The sequence below is a fragment of the Phragmites australis genome, chromosome 13 (genome assembly GCF_958298935.1).
Source record: "Phragmites australis chromosome 13, lpPhrAust1.1, whole genome shotgun sequence".
Classification (NCBI taxonomy): domain Eukaryota; kingdom Viridiplantae; phylum Streptophyta; class Magnoliopsida; order Poales; family Poaceae; genus Phragmites; species Phragmites australis.
The window spans coordinates 31564082-31577767 of record NC_084933.1 but is presented as its reverse complement, the minus strand read 5'-3'; the positions used below and the strand labels follow the sequence as shown (position 1 = coordinate 31577767).

At 46.6% G+C, this 13686-nt stretch overlaps 2 protein-coding genes across 2 annotated transcripts; one reads left to right on the top strand and one right to left on the bottom strand.

Annotated features, from left to right (window-relative positions):
* Nucleotides 1–216: 216 nt before the first annotated feature.
* On the bottom strand, nt 217–3941 carry LOC133888131 (3-isopropylmalate dehydrogenase, chloroplastic-like). Its single transcript, XM_062328269.1, has 11 exons — nt 3441–3941; nt 3218–3347; nt 2983–3094; nt 2575–2650; nt 2360–2448; nt 2029–2115; nt 1638–1754; nt 1439–1546; nt 1274–1327; nt 1018–1170; nt 217–597 (listed from the first exon to the last, which is right to left on the bottom strand). Exons 1-11 carry the CDS (start codon nt 3643–3645, stop codon nt 517–519), a joined length of 1212 nt encoding a protein of 403 aa, XP_062184253.1. The 5' UTR covers nt 3646–3941; the 3' UTR covers nt 217–516.
* LOC133888133 (uncharacterized) lies at nt 3722–5517 on the top strand. The gene is given in 4 exon segments (XM_062328272.1): nt 3722–3825; nt 3827–3927; nt 4012–4100; nt 5285–5517. Coding segments are annotated over 4 exon segments (366 nt in total). The 5' UTR covers nt 3722–3781; the 3' UTR covers nt 5417–5517.
* Nucleotides 5518–13686: the final 8169 nt, after the last annotated feature.

Here is a 13686-nt window from a genome sequence, read left to right as displayed (position 1 = left end):
TAGGTTCCACAGGTTTCAACATGGCGCGTGCTCGTGTAAGGGCTAATGAGAAGAAAACAGAGCTCGGAGAACCGAGCCGTCAAGAACCTGCGTCATGGTGTAATGGGCAGCAGAACAAATGATCAGCTCTTACAATTGCCCACTCTTCAGCAAAATCTGATGTTGGTAATTGGGCAATGATCCCATAGAAACTGAAAATACGTAGCCACAACGAAATTATGTGCCACAAGCCCAACCTCTTATTCAGAGGGCATTAAGGGGTCTATCACCTTTTATTGGGTGAAAAGAATCAATAGATACACCATATGTCATGGACAAAATAAAGTGACAGGAAGTCCAACAAAAAAACAAAAAGGAAAAGAGCTTGCCCTATCAATTCAGCAGCTAGAGTTTCCGTAAATAGGCAGGCAATGAAATCAACAATCCAGAGGCAATACGCTCTTTCGGCAGGCTCAAATTCTAAAAATCTTTCGATCATCTCATTTCGCAGGGTCATAGCTCAAGTAAAAATGTGTATCAGTTTCCAGCAGCCACCGACTTCTGCGACTCCACTGTCTTCAAGACTTCCTCACCCATCCGCTTGCATCCAACCAATGTCTGCAAATAGAGAACATAAGTTTCCGAAAAGAGGTGAACCAAAATGCAGACACAATGGATGCCTTAGCAAACTTGCTATCACTTCCTTCCATAACTTGGAAGAGTTAATATGTTTGAAGCAATATGAACCAGAGCCTCAGAACAAAATCCTATACACCGTTGAATGTTCGTACCAGCACAATTTATCTAACATGGCATAGGCCTACCTCACTCCTTACATTGGTTCATCGTACCAAAAGGTGATATCTAGGTGAGCTCCAAGTACTTTAAATTAAACATATACAATATGAAGTTAACAAGGTTTAGCTTTTTTTGTTGGTTGAAAAGGTAAGCATTATATTTTCTTTCAAAATAATTTAGCAAATCACAAATGCAAGCATAGAATTCATCGATAATGGCTGCATAACAAGTTTATCTTACCATTACAGGAGAATATATGTCCCCAGTTCGAAACCCATTGTTCAGTGTTTCTGTAACTGCTGCTTCAATTCTCTTTGCGGCATTTTCTTCTCCAAGGCCATAACGCAACAGCATAGCGGCACTAAGAATCGTAGCTAATGGATTTGCTTTGTCCTGCACTCAACAAATAACACAAGGAAGCAAATTTCAAACAAAGCTGCATATTTAAAGCCAAACTAGTGTCAAAGAATTGGTTAGAAATAGAAGTCATCTCAACCTGCCCAGCAATATCAGGGGCAGAGCCATGAATAGGTTCAAAAAGACCAGGTCCCTGCATAGAAACAGAATGACCTCCTCAGTTGTACTTCTCTATTTTCAGCAGAATATAATAGCATCTATAAACAATCCAGAGGACTTGAGAACATTGGAGGGAATCTATTACCGATTCACCAACACTGGCAGATGGGAGCATTCCAATGCTTCCCGTAATCATTGATGCTTCATCAGATAATATGTCGCCGAAAATGTTGTTTGTGACAATTGTGTCAAACTGCGGCAGTACAGGGAATTTAGGAGGTCAACACATCCTATTAACGCTAATCCAGGATGCAATGAATTACATTAGAAAAAAGGAAACAAACCTGCTTAGGATTCCTAATAAGCTGCATTGCGGCATTATCAACATACATGTGTGAGAGCTCAATGTCAGGGAATTCAGAAGCTAGTGCGGTCACCCTTTTTCTCCAAAGCATGGATGCCTACAATAGTATTGGAGCAAAAGGGCTGCATTAATTATGTGCAAGAAAAAAGGATCCAAAACCATGCATGCTTTAACCTTTCAAGAGGTTTTCTAGTGTAAGCAAATTGCTAAAAAGATGATGCATAATGATAACTGAAAATAAATTCTGTAGATAGAAACTTCAGCTCCTTCTATATTTTGTAACCAAATGGAAAGGATCAAGTAACGTTTCACACAAAATATTACTTCGGAACAAATTTTGAAATACATTTGGGATGAGTATAATTAAGTACCTCAAGCACATTTGCTTTGTCAACCGAGCACAATTTGCCTCTTCTCTTGCGAGCAACCTCAAATGCAACACGTGTAATACGATCAATCTGGGGATGAACCACATAAATTCATCATCACCAAGGATCAAAAGTGTTACAGATGAATGCATTCTTCAATAAAAAATCAAATAAAAAGTTCTGGATACGATTATAGATATACACCCAGAAATCACATCCTGTCATCTCCAATTAGTTCTGATTGCATCTTGGATGCCAAAGGGGATGGCACTATTAAAGAAATAATTTTTCAGGGGAGGGAGACAGTGGAATATCTAATGGAGGGTGGGGTCACCTCAGAAGCTGAATAAACTTCTGTATTGAAGCCAGTATCCTCACCCTTGTCATTTGTTCCAAAACCTCTAGGTTTGCCGAAGTATATTCCTGCCACGGGAAATTACAAATTACTCTTTGCACACACAAGTTTCATCAGAATAAACAATCAAATATTAAATTGGAAACGAGATTAAAACCATGGTCCATGTTTTATCACAATTCAGTCAATAGTACCTCCAGTAAGCTCTCTGACAACCATGATGTCAACACCTTCAGCTATCTCTTTCTTCAGAGTAGATGCATCTACTAACTACAAAATTCGTTAGGTCAAAGAAAAGAGCAACTATAAAAAGAACAACCGAGTAACATTAGCAAAATAACAGTCTATTCGGTTAACACTTCATCGCCCGTACTTGCGTAATTACAACTCTGAAACAATTAAGTCCAAAATATTCACCCCAAGTCTTGCTTTCATGCCTGCATTTTCTTGTATATTTGATGTTTATAACAGATAACTGACTAGATATGTTACCATTGCTCGGTTTGTATATTTACAAGTAACTATCTAGCTGGGAATTGCAGAACAGTTAAACAACTAATGATCATGAATTGTACTGAAACTAGGACAAGACATGGGTATACCTGCGGCAACACTGCAGCTGGTCGCAGATTGGCAAACACCCCGAGCCCGGCACGGAGCTGGAGCAACCCGGTCTCAGGCTTGAGATGCTTCTCATTTTTATCCCACTTGTACCTACAATGACAACATCACATCCCAACTATTCAGAACACAGGTGCGCGTCATGAGTTCTGAACAAAGCGAATGCATTTCGCTGCTGTTAGTAACTATTGCGAGCGCAACTACTCAAATAACAACCCTCCTATGGCGCCGAGAAGGACGGCGTCTGAATCCCTCGCTGCCGCGAGCGTCTCGTCGGGGAGCGGCACGCCGGTCGCATCCAGCGCCGAGCCACCCACCAGCTTCTCCTGGAACCGGAGCTCGACGCCTGCGGCAGAAGGAAACAAACGAGGGCTCATCATCCTCGTAGTACGGATGAGTTTGAAGCTAACGCATTGCACGGTGACAAATTAGAGCTTGCCTTCGAGGGAGCCGGCGAGGGATAGGACGTCCTTGGCGACGGCGACCACCTCCGGGCCGATACCGTCTCCAGGGAGGAGCGTGATGTTGTAGCTCCTCGCCGCGTCGGAGCACAGGAAAGACGCCGCCATCGGGCGCGGCCGCGCGGGCGCGCGCCGGTGAGAGAAGGCTAGGGTTTTGAGCGGCGTAGCTTGCAGAGCCGCCATTGTTGCCGCTTGCGCGCTTAGCTGTATTTTTGGGCTCACCAAATCACATTGGCATACTAGTGGTGGGGCCGGAAATTAATCTGTGGCTGCAGGTGGGCCCACTCGCATTGTCGAACAGGCCTCGTGGACGAACCAGATGGCTCCGGGGAAGCGAAGCAAGGCCGAGGGGGAGGCGCCGCCGCGGTGGCGGAGGGTTCCCGGGCTGCCTCAGCCTTGTGCCGCCGTCCACCGTTGCCATCTCGATCCACGCCAAGCCTGGCTCCAAGGTCGCCACCATCACAGGTCGGTCTTGCCCCGCTATCCCTCTCAGTTGTCACCGCTCTCCCTAATCAAAAGCTAACGCCGATGCGTGCGTGGATTTCCCAGAGATCGGAGAGGAGGCGGTCGGCTTGTAAATCGACGCGCCGGCGAGGGATGGCGAGGCCAACGCCGCGCTTGTCGACTTCATCAGCTCGGTGAGTAACTCCTTGCAGTTGCAAAACATTAGAGTTCAACACGGGTTGACTTAACCATTGGTAGCTCCATCTTCCATGTTATGGGTTGAAATTGGTTGTGGTAATAATCTCCAGTTGCCTCGTTTGGAAGAAATGCGATGTTGGGACATACGATTTGCTGATGTTGCTCCGTAGTACAACTGATGAGTTGAGAGCCTTAACGATGCCTTGTTCAACTCGAGTATGTGTCAAATAATTGAATTTTGAAAGAGCGTTTCCTTCAAACTCACTGTAAATCTGATAGTACCGATACCATTTTGATCTTATTGCTTTGGGGATATAGCTTTTAGTTTCCTTGCGTGCCTGCACTACTGCACCTGCCAGGTTTGATTGCTATCCACCAGGAGAAAGGCCGTATTGATTAGTCAATTTGGTACCTGAGGTTGTATTAGGTTTGCATGGATAAAGAATTCAAGTGCGCTTGGTTTTGGAGCACAAAGAATACCCAGTTTCCTTTACAGGCATCAATGGGATGATGAATTTATTTTGACCTTAAGCTTGCTCTGAAAGCAAATTTTGGCTAACCAAAGGGTTAGTTTGACTTAGGCTTCGCTCCTTTATCTTGAGTTTGCCATTCTGCATGAAGTACAGTAAAGTAGCCTTTAGAGGAGTTAGTCTTCGGTTTACTTTAAATTAACATATTTATTTCTTTTGTACTGTAATAGATATGGTAAGTGCAACAGTACTAAAAGACCTCAATACAGCTTTTAAATGCCTCATTGTGTGAACTCTCTCAAGCTTGTCAGATGGGACTTCAAGGTCATACTTCAGAACACTAAAATTGATGTTGCTTTGGACGTGAACAAGCCTGATCAAGTAGCTTTGGTCTTATTCATTTCACTTTCAAACTGCAATTCAAGGGGTTAAAGTCATGGATAAAACATGGAAACAGTATCCTTGGGCACAACCTACTTGATTGAGAATATGAGGTTAATACGAAGATCCAATCCATCGATGAAAAGATCAAGAAAAAATGCAATGGGTTAGACTATTCTCTTCGGTCCTATTAAGCTTTCATCTAGAATAACGATACGTTTATGAAATATGATAATTAAAACGGATGCTGTCAATGTCTTGACCATCCGGAGTTTTCTTTCTCTGCCGCTGTCCTATCTTAATTCTGAGAATCTCCATTAAACTTGCAGATACTTGGGGTGAATAAAAGAGAAGTATCCATTGGCTCTGGTTCTAAATCAAGGGAAAAGATTATATTAGTACAAGATTCGACTCTTCAAGGTGTCTACGATGCTTTGAAGAAGTCATGCAATTGTGTGTGATGTATGTATGCTAAATCTGAAGTTACTTAAATTTATTAGCTAATTTAGTATTCTTTATAAAACATTCTTGGGTTAGTAAACTTTCCTATTCCTAGTGACCATCTTAAAATGTGCAAAATATGTCTGAATATGAAGTGACTTGGCTAAATTCGGGGACTATGTTTTAAACCTAAGTATATACATAAAAGATATGTGTGATATAGAGATTACCTCTTCTTTAATACACTGGAAGGGGAAATAAAATTGTTGATTCATAGTTTTGATTTAATCCACTAGATTCATGAAGGCTAAAAAGAAAAAAGAAAAAAGAAAAGAATAAATGTTGAAATGGGCCGTCATTTGCTGCCCCCTTACTCCTCCGACCCAACTTTACCTCTGTTGCCCTAACTCCTCTGACCCCTTTCTTCCACGCCGCCACTGCTCCTCATCTCTCTCCACGCCGCCACTGCTCCTCATCTCTCTGTTGCCTCCCCATTCCCCTCCCAATTCCTCCTCTCTTCTCCCATGGCTCGGATCTAGGCGGCGGCTGATGAAATGGGATGGGTGACATGTGCCGGGCCGCCGGAATGCTCTTTGTCAATAAGATCATGACACTGCATGAAATGCATTATCTGTCATTTAGATCATGACAGAGGAATGCTCTTTGTCGATAAGATTCAGAGATGGTTTGCTTGGATGTGTGATTCTTCGTTGTGAAGAAGAAGAAGAAGAGGAATTGCAACCCTGACATTTGATGTCCCAAGAAGAAGAAGAAGCCTGCAGCAAAGGGCGCCTGGAACATAATTGGGTTGGGCCTGTTGGGCTATTGGAGCGCTACTGGACCAAATGGCCAGGTTCAACCAAACCTGTTTGCCTTTTTCCAATTTGAGGTTGTCACAGAGGTCACAGTGTTGCCACCTCGGTCCTGCCAATCAAGGTAAACAAATCCGGCCATTTGGACGTATTTTCATGAAGCGTTTTGGCCTCCGACCTGTTCGGGCGACACGTACTTGCTGCTACCGTGTTGAAGTCTAAACTACTCCAAACGTACTTGAAACATTACGTACGTGAGCCGTTTCGCAACTTTTTTGCGTACGGCTCGATGTACGTAGGTGCAATTTGGGCGTAGGATATGCATCAGCTGGACTGTTGGCTTCTATTCTATGCATTTGTGCCAAAAGTTGATGTAAAATAGGGGAGGCTACGAGCAAAAACCTACTGTGCTCATCATTTGCATTGCCATGGCTAGCTCGGAATAGAATTGGTAGCCACTTGCGTGGGATTTCGCGCGTCGAGATTGCAGCCAAAGTTGTTCAGTGCATGCGATGGCGTCTTCGACTGCGATTGATTGGATGTGATGGTCAGGTTGTTTGTCTTGTACGAATGCGGCTTGTTTTGGCCAAATTAACCTGCTCTTCAGCCAAAGCAAATCATAGCATAGTCGTGCCGATCCGGATTAAAATTTTCAGCTAGCACAATTACTCGCGTAACAGTCAAACACTCAAGATGGCCAAGCACTTGATTACCTTGTTGATAATCGTGAGCCAACACAAGCACAATGATGGAATGAATATTCTTCTCCCTTGAGTTGGACTCACGAGAGACTTTTACGTCAAATTGCAGGAGAGAGCATCCATCGTTTCTGACTGAGAAGTGGAGGAGGAGGAAGATGACTTTGTATTTAAAGGTGTGTTTGGTAGGGATTTAGATTTTTTTTAAAATATTTTAGTTTTAGATTCTCTCTAAAAATATTTTTCTAGTGGATTAGAATCACCTCTAGAAACCATTTAATTAGTTGATAGTACAATTGACTATTTTACCCTAGTCCTTATTTACTATTTTGTTTGCAATAACAACATCGAAAATGAATATTAACAAAATAATTCTACCATAAATATATATTTCAATTTTTTGTATTATTCCAAGGGTGATTTGAGTGTTTATTAGTTATTTATCACCTGTTTGATTAACAACTCACATGCAATGGCGGACCCATAGAAAAATAAAAAAAAATCCAATTGTTCTTTCTCTCCCTCCCACGGCCACCCTTCCTCACTCACAGATTTCTTTCCCGATTCTCTCCTTTCCTTACAGTACACCTCCACCTCCTAAATCTGCCACCGGAGTGGCTGATTTTACCACCGATGGCCGTCAAACAGACTCCTCGTGCTCCCTCACTTCTATTTCTTACTCGATTTGAACCTGTAGTAGTTTCCCAAGTTGATTTGCATCTATATACTTCGATTTGAACCCTATATCGGACGTTGATGCCCGTGTGGAGAGGACAGCTACCCTGGGTCTTGCTCATGCCGGGGTGGCGGCGGTGGCCAGCAGGCGAAGGCGGCGATGACACGAGTGACGGGCGCAACAGAGTAGGAACCACATGTGAAGCACAGTATGTACGGGGCACTTCGAGAACAAGGAACCGATTCGCATGTGAAACTGGCCGAGGCTGTTTGACACCCCAATTCATTTTTTGGAAACACTTCACCCCGTTTCCATCCAGAAAAGTTTCGCCGTGCGTCTTTTTGAAGTGAATCTCTAGGATCGGTCAAGAATCGGAACTGATTCTTAGCATCCAAACAGGTCCTAAGTACGAATCTCGACGATAAAATACTGACAGAAACCGAGGTACATCATGTCCCAACTTGGTCAACATTGCATTTGCATTGTTACTAGTACTAAAGAGGTTTTGGCGAGCTGATAACGGTTCCAGCTTGCACTTAACCGGGGCTCACGGGTACAGATCGCCGCATTGCAAGAGGAGCACATACAGTAGCTGTAGCTGTTTTTATGTGAGCCTAGCCACGAAACAAGAAACCTCCAAAAGCGCCATGGTCACATCGCATACCTACAAAGCTGCATAAAGTGATTCAGTGTCAGAGAATAGTATTAAAAAAGATGGCATTTTGATGATATGCTTTTGCTTGATGCACGGCATTGTTGACTGCCCTACAAGTCTCTCTTGATATCCTTTTTAAATAAAAAGGAACAAAGCAAGTTATTAGTGTCAAGTCTCTCTGTCTCTCTTTCTCTCTAAAAAAAAGTTATTCAATGTATGCACACGTAAGGTTCACTGCCTGCCGGGGTTTCATATCGCGTAGGAGCAAAGCAAGAGAGATGGACCGGAGTGAGGACGTGCAGGAGCAGGTGCAGGTGCAGCCAAGCCAAGCCAAGGCGCGGGCCTCTACATGATGCAGTTCGTGGCGACAGTTGGGGTCCCTGCCGTGCCGAGCGACCAGATTGCACGGAAGACAGGGAGCCGCCATGCCATCTCCTTCATTTCTTAACTCCATTGATTAGTATTTGGCTAAGCTTTATGTCTCCCCTCCCTTCCATCTCTTGTTTTGTTTACACAGATACAGGCAGAGCCTCACAAGCTACTGGTCCCGCCAGAATGGAGCTTCGTGTCAACAGTCAACGCTGACTCGTCTCACCAAGAGTTACTGGAGCCGTTGACGGCCGGCAGGTATAGCAGTGGCCGTACCGGCTTTGCGTGCGAGTGCGGCGAAACCTGCAGCTCAACCAGACGTGGCAGGCGAAGTGCTGCCTTGCCTGTGCCGCCGGATTTAGGGATGGCGGTATATCTGTGAATGCTTGTGGGCAAGACCTAACCCTAAATCCATCGCCGGTAGGTAAATCTGTTTACCCGTAGGATGTATGGCGAGGCTACACGATGCAACAGGCTGACGCGACAGGCAAGGGTGGCGCTGCGGGGCGGCGGGGCTGTCGAGGTAGGGCGACGTGGTGGGGTGGCTGCGCGAGGGGCCATGAGGCGAGCAGGGACGGGGCGATAGGTTGGTGCGAGGTGGCGGTGCGATAGGGTGGCAGGCTAGCTGAGGCGGGGCAAGATGACACGATGGGTTGGCATGAGGCGACGGGACTAGCTAGGGCAGGGCCATGTGAAGGGGCCATACTACGGAGCAGGTTGAGATGGAGCGACGCAACATAAGGTGAGATGCGAGGAGAGGCGCAGGGACAAGTGCGGGACGGCATGACACGAGTAGAAGCGCAGGAATGGTCCACTTGTCATAGATATATACAGTTTCGTAGATATAAATATGTCTTATCCATATCTATATCCGTCTAGCTATTGATAGTATTTTCTAACTATAAATATATCCGTACATACCAATGCTACATATATCTTATTACATTTACCTATAAATAAACAACCAAAATAAATTACCATCCTAGCTACGGCCCTGCCCCAAGCAGACTCCGCTCCGCGCGCGGCAGTGGCATGCATCAGGCACACAACGCTGCTGATTGACGCGTTGCTCAGCGCTTGGTCTTCACGGGAACAAGCTCAGTTCGGCATGGATGGATGGGACCCGTCGATGGATTCCTTGCATGCGAATCCGCTCCGACGACGCTGCATGGCACCAAGAACCTGGGCAAAATTAAAGCTTTGGTCACGTTCTGGAGGAGTGTGCAGGTACACTGCTCTGCTGATCTGCTTGAATACTGGAGTAGATTCCTTTTTAACAGCACTAGCGTCGTGGTAATTTTCTCCATTCTCAGGGGAAAGACAATACAAGCAGTTTAACATCTGGTCTACACTTCTATCTAACTGGACCGCTCAACAGACGACACCTCACACATGGCCCCAGATTTTCAAGGGAAAGACAATACAAGCAGTTTAACATCTGGTCTATACTTCTATCTAACTGGAGCAGCATCGGTCAATTACAGAAGCACTGTACTACTTATACTTAGGTTGCAAGAATGTTGAACCTGTAAGATCCATGACCACTGCAGTTCAGAAAAAAGGCAGAGAGACGATCAAGCAGGCACATATATATACACAAAATATGTAATTAGGGAGATGAATAATTGTGAAAGGTAAATTCAAATTTTGATTCACTTAATAAAAAAATTCAATTTAATCTTATAGTCAGTTCGGGACTAATATCGTATCATAAAAATAATTTATAAAAACATCCACTTCCACCTGTCCCCTGATAGACCCCATCTATATGAGTTTTGACTTCGCATGCTCACTGCACGCTTCGTGCAGGTGGGTGAGCAGAGAAAGTGAGTTTTTTTTTCAATTTTTCTTTTTAAACTGATATAAGTTTTGTTAGAAAAATTATTGATAAAAGTTTGCTTAAAAATTTTATTGATAATAAATTTGTTAGAAAAGTTGTTCGATATAAATTTGTCAAAAACCTATTTGTTATACATTTGTCAAAAACTTACAGTAAGTGTGTAATCGGTGTTCCGAGTGTGCCTATGAAATGTATGTGTATTTGTTGCTCAAGAACATCAGGATTATCCAGGTTCAGGCTCCTCGTGAGGTAATAGCCCTACATCCTATATATTCTTCTTCATCCTCTCCTTTTCACAGAAGATATTCCCTTTATATTCTAGGGAGAGGTCTTACGGGTGGGCCCAACCAGCAGATCCATACCTATCCTAAGAAACGATATAAGCAATCATTACAAGCCTACATTCGATGTGCTTGCCTTGGGTTCCTACGGCGGTCGTCTCGTCCATCAATCGCACCCTCGTTTGTCGCACCCGAAGCGCTTGGACTGCCTTGTCCTGTCGCAGGCTTCCCACACGCGCCTGCTGCATCCCCTGTCACATCTGCGCGCCCGTCCCGTAACAATTAAGGTCTACGGGATGGGATAAGGTAACTCTGCGCCGACCCTGCCACCTCAACCGGAGTGGACTGCCTCGAGAAGAAAAACGGTGTGAGTGGTGGCATTAAATGAGATTTGACCGACCTAGACGAGTACCTGCCCCACGACCAGTCATGGAGGCCCTGATCGTGGTCGCGTTGGCGTCGACTGGTCACACAGGGGCCATGGGTCAAAGATTGAAAGTGTGTACTACCCATAGCTGACTGTTAGGAGCCATCCCGGTGGGGACCCCTATATTCTTTACATCAACAGTAGCCCCCAAACTCCCTCGCAGATGTGATGATCTGACCTGTTTTTCATTATGTTGAGGTCAGGCCTAGTCGTACCACTCGGGCCCTGGGTGGGCAGGAGCTTTGCCCAGGGAGTGGTCGGAGATATCCACCATCATGTCTGGCTTGGGAAACTGCATCCCGGAGGGAGGTTAACCGTCAGAGAGAGAGAGAGAGAGATCGTAGGGGGGGGGGACTTTGACAGCCGTCGGTTTCCGATCTTATAAATCGGAAGGCAAACCCCGAAAACCCCTTCGCACTCTAAGCTTCTGCGCCAAAACACATCGCCTCTAACCACACCCTGTCTTTCCTGCGAAAACCACCGTTGAGCTCCCATGGCACTGCGTAGAGGAAAGGAGCCTGACTTCCCCAAGTCAAAGTGCACCGCCGCGAAGCTAAAGCAGATGTACGAGAATCACCTGCTTTCACACCGCCTGTCTTCGGGATATCGCCCTGGGGGGATGTCCTTGCTCCCCGCTAGGGGGAGATGGTGATCTTCGCCTTGTTCTTTCTGGCAGGTCTCGTCCCCTCTTTCTTTGAGTTCTTCCTCACTATCCTCTCCTTCTACGACATCTACCACCTTCACCTTAACCCCAACTCCATCATCATGTTGAGCATCTTTACTCACATGTGTGAAAACTTCATAGGAATCAAGCCATGTCTTGATCTCTTCCGATTTTTCTACACGATCCGGGCGTAGCCTAAGCCGATCACCAGGAGCTGCGGCTTTCGTCTCTGTCACAGTGTCGTGAGCTCTTATCTGGAGATGAACCGCAAATCCTCGTGGTCGGGCTGGAGGGACGAAAGGTTCTACCTCGCGACCGGCGACTCCCTGAACAACCTCCACGTGCCAGAGGTGCCGGCACGTCTTGCGGAGAGTTGGGGGAGCTCCCCAAGCCGATCGATGAACTGTTGCTCCTTGCCGGTCGGGTCAAGACGCTTGCAGAAGCCGGCCTGTCAGGGTCGGACGTCGTCCGCGACTTCATCAAGCGCCGGTTGTGTCCCCTGCGGCGGAGAGCCCACCCAGCATATTTGTATACCGGGAGTGATGATGACACCCAGGAGAGCTCCATAGGTAATATCACAGTTATCCTTCTATCATTGTCTGTTGGTCGAGCGGTGTCTTATTTTCTTTGATTAGATCTTCCCGACAAGGTCATCGACCTACGGGTGAGGTCGTTGATGGCGACGACTGCTAGGAAGGGTGGTCCTCCATGTGTCCCCCTGTATGAGCTCCCCCTGCCGAAGAGGGCTCGGATGAGACTAGTATGTTTAGAAATTTTTCTAAATTTCCTGCTCGAGCCTTTTCCTAGGTCATGGTCTCATGGCTCGAATCATTTCCAGCATCTCCACGAGGTAGATGTCCTGCGGCCGATAGTCGACAAGGCTGGAGGAGGCCCTCCGGGAGATTGAACGTGAGGGCTGTCAGCCCTCGCCATTGCCTATCGCTGCCCCAGACGCCCATCGACCTGGTCGCGACTTCAACCCGTTGGGTCATGGAAGCGACCCGTCTACTCGGGGTGAGGTGGCGATTGCGGGCAGCAGTACCGTGAGCGGTGCCGGTCAGCAGGGGCCGACCCGTAGTGTCCCGACCCAACCCGCCAAGACCCGGCGCCCCGCGACCAAGACCGAACAGGTCAGGCCTGCCCCGACCTCGCTAGTTCCGACCAGAGACCATGCGACTAGACTGTTGTGGACCAAGGGTCTGCGTAGAAAAGGCTGATGGAGGACTCATCCACCACGGAGGCATCCAAACGTGCTCGTGGCACCTCGAGCACTGGGGGACCCCTAGCGGGGCTGTCTTCCCCGACCGGTCGGTCTGATTATTTTTTGAGCACCAAAGTTGTGCTTAGCTCCCCGCCGCCGCAATAAGTTTCTTTTGGGTAAGTATAGATGATTTGGATTTATGTTCCTTCCTAATCCAATAACTTTGTTGTTTGTCGTAATCCCGTGGTAGCCCCCGCGGCTCCCGTCGCGACCCCTTAGACGGCGCCCCCGCCGGACATCCCAGCTCCTCCGCCAGCCCTAGCTTTGCCCTCTGGGGCATCGGTGGCGATTCTGGTTCCCATGGCGCCGGTCAAGGAGTCCGTGGTGGCCCCCGACCTACTTGCTCTGGTCAGCCACCTTCCTGCATCTATTCATAGGTTGGTCGAAGAGAAGGAAGCGGTGGCTAGTAGGTTTGTCGAGCTAAAATATCAGTTGGCCCAAGAAAGGGAGGCCGAGCGCCTACTGCAACAAAGGTGTGGTGAGCTCCAGCGCGAGAAGGCCGTGCTTTCCGTTGAATACTCCACGCTTTTCGCTGAGCACTCCCAGCTCAAGGAGGACGAACGCATCGCCCTCCGCATTCTCCAGGACGCCTTCAAAGCGCTGGTAG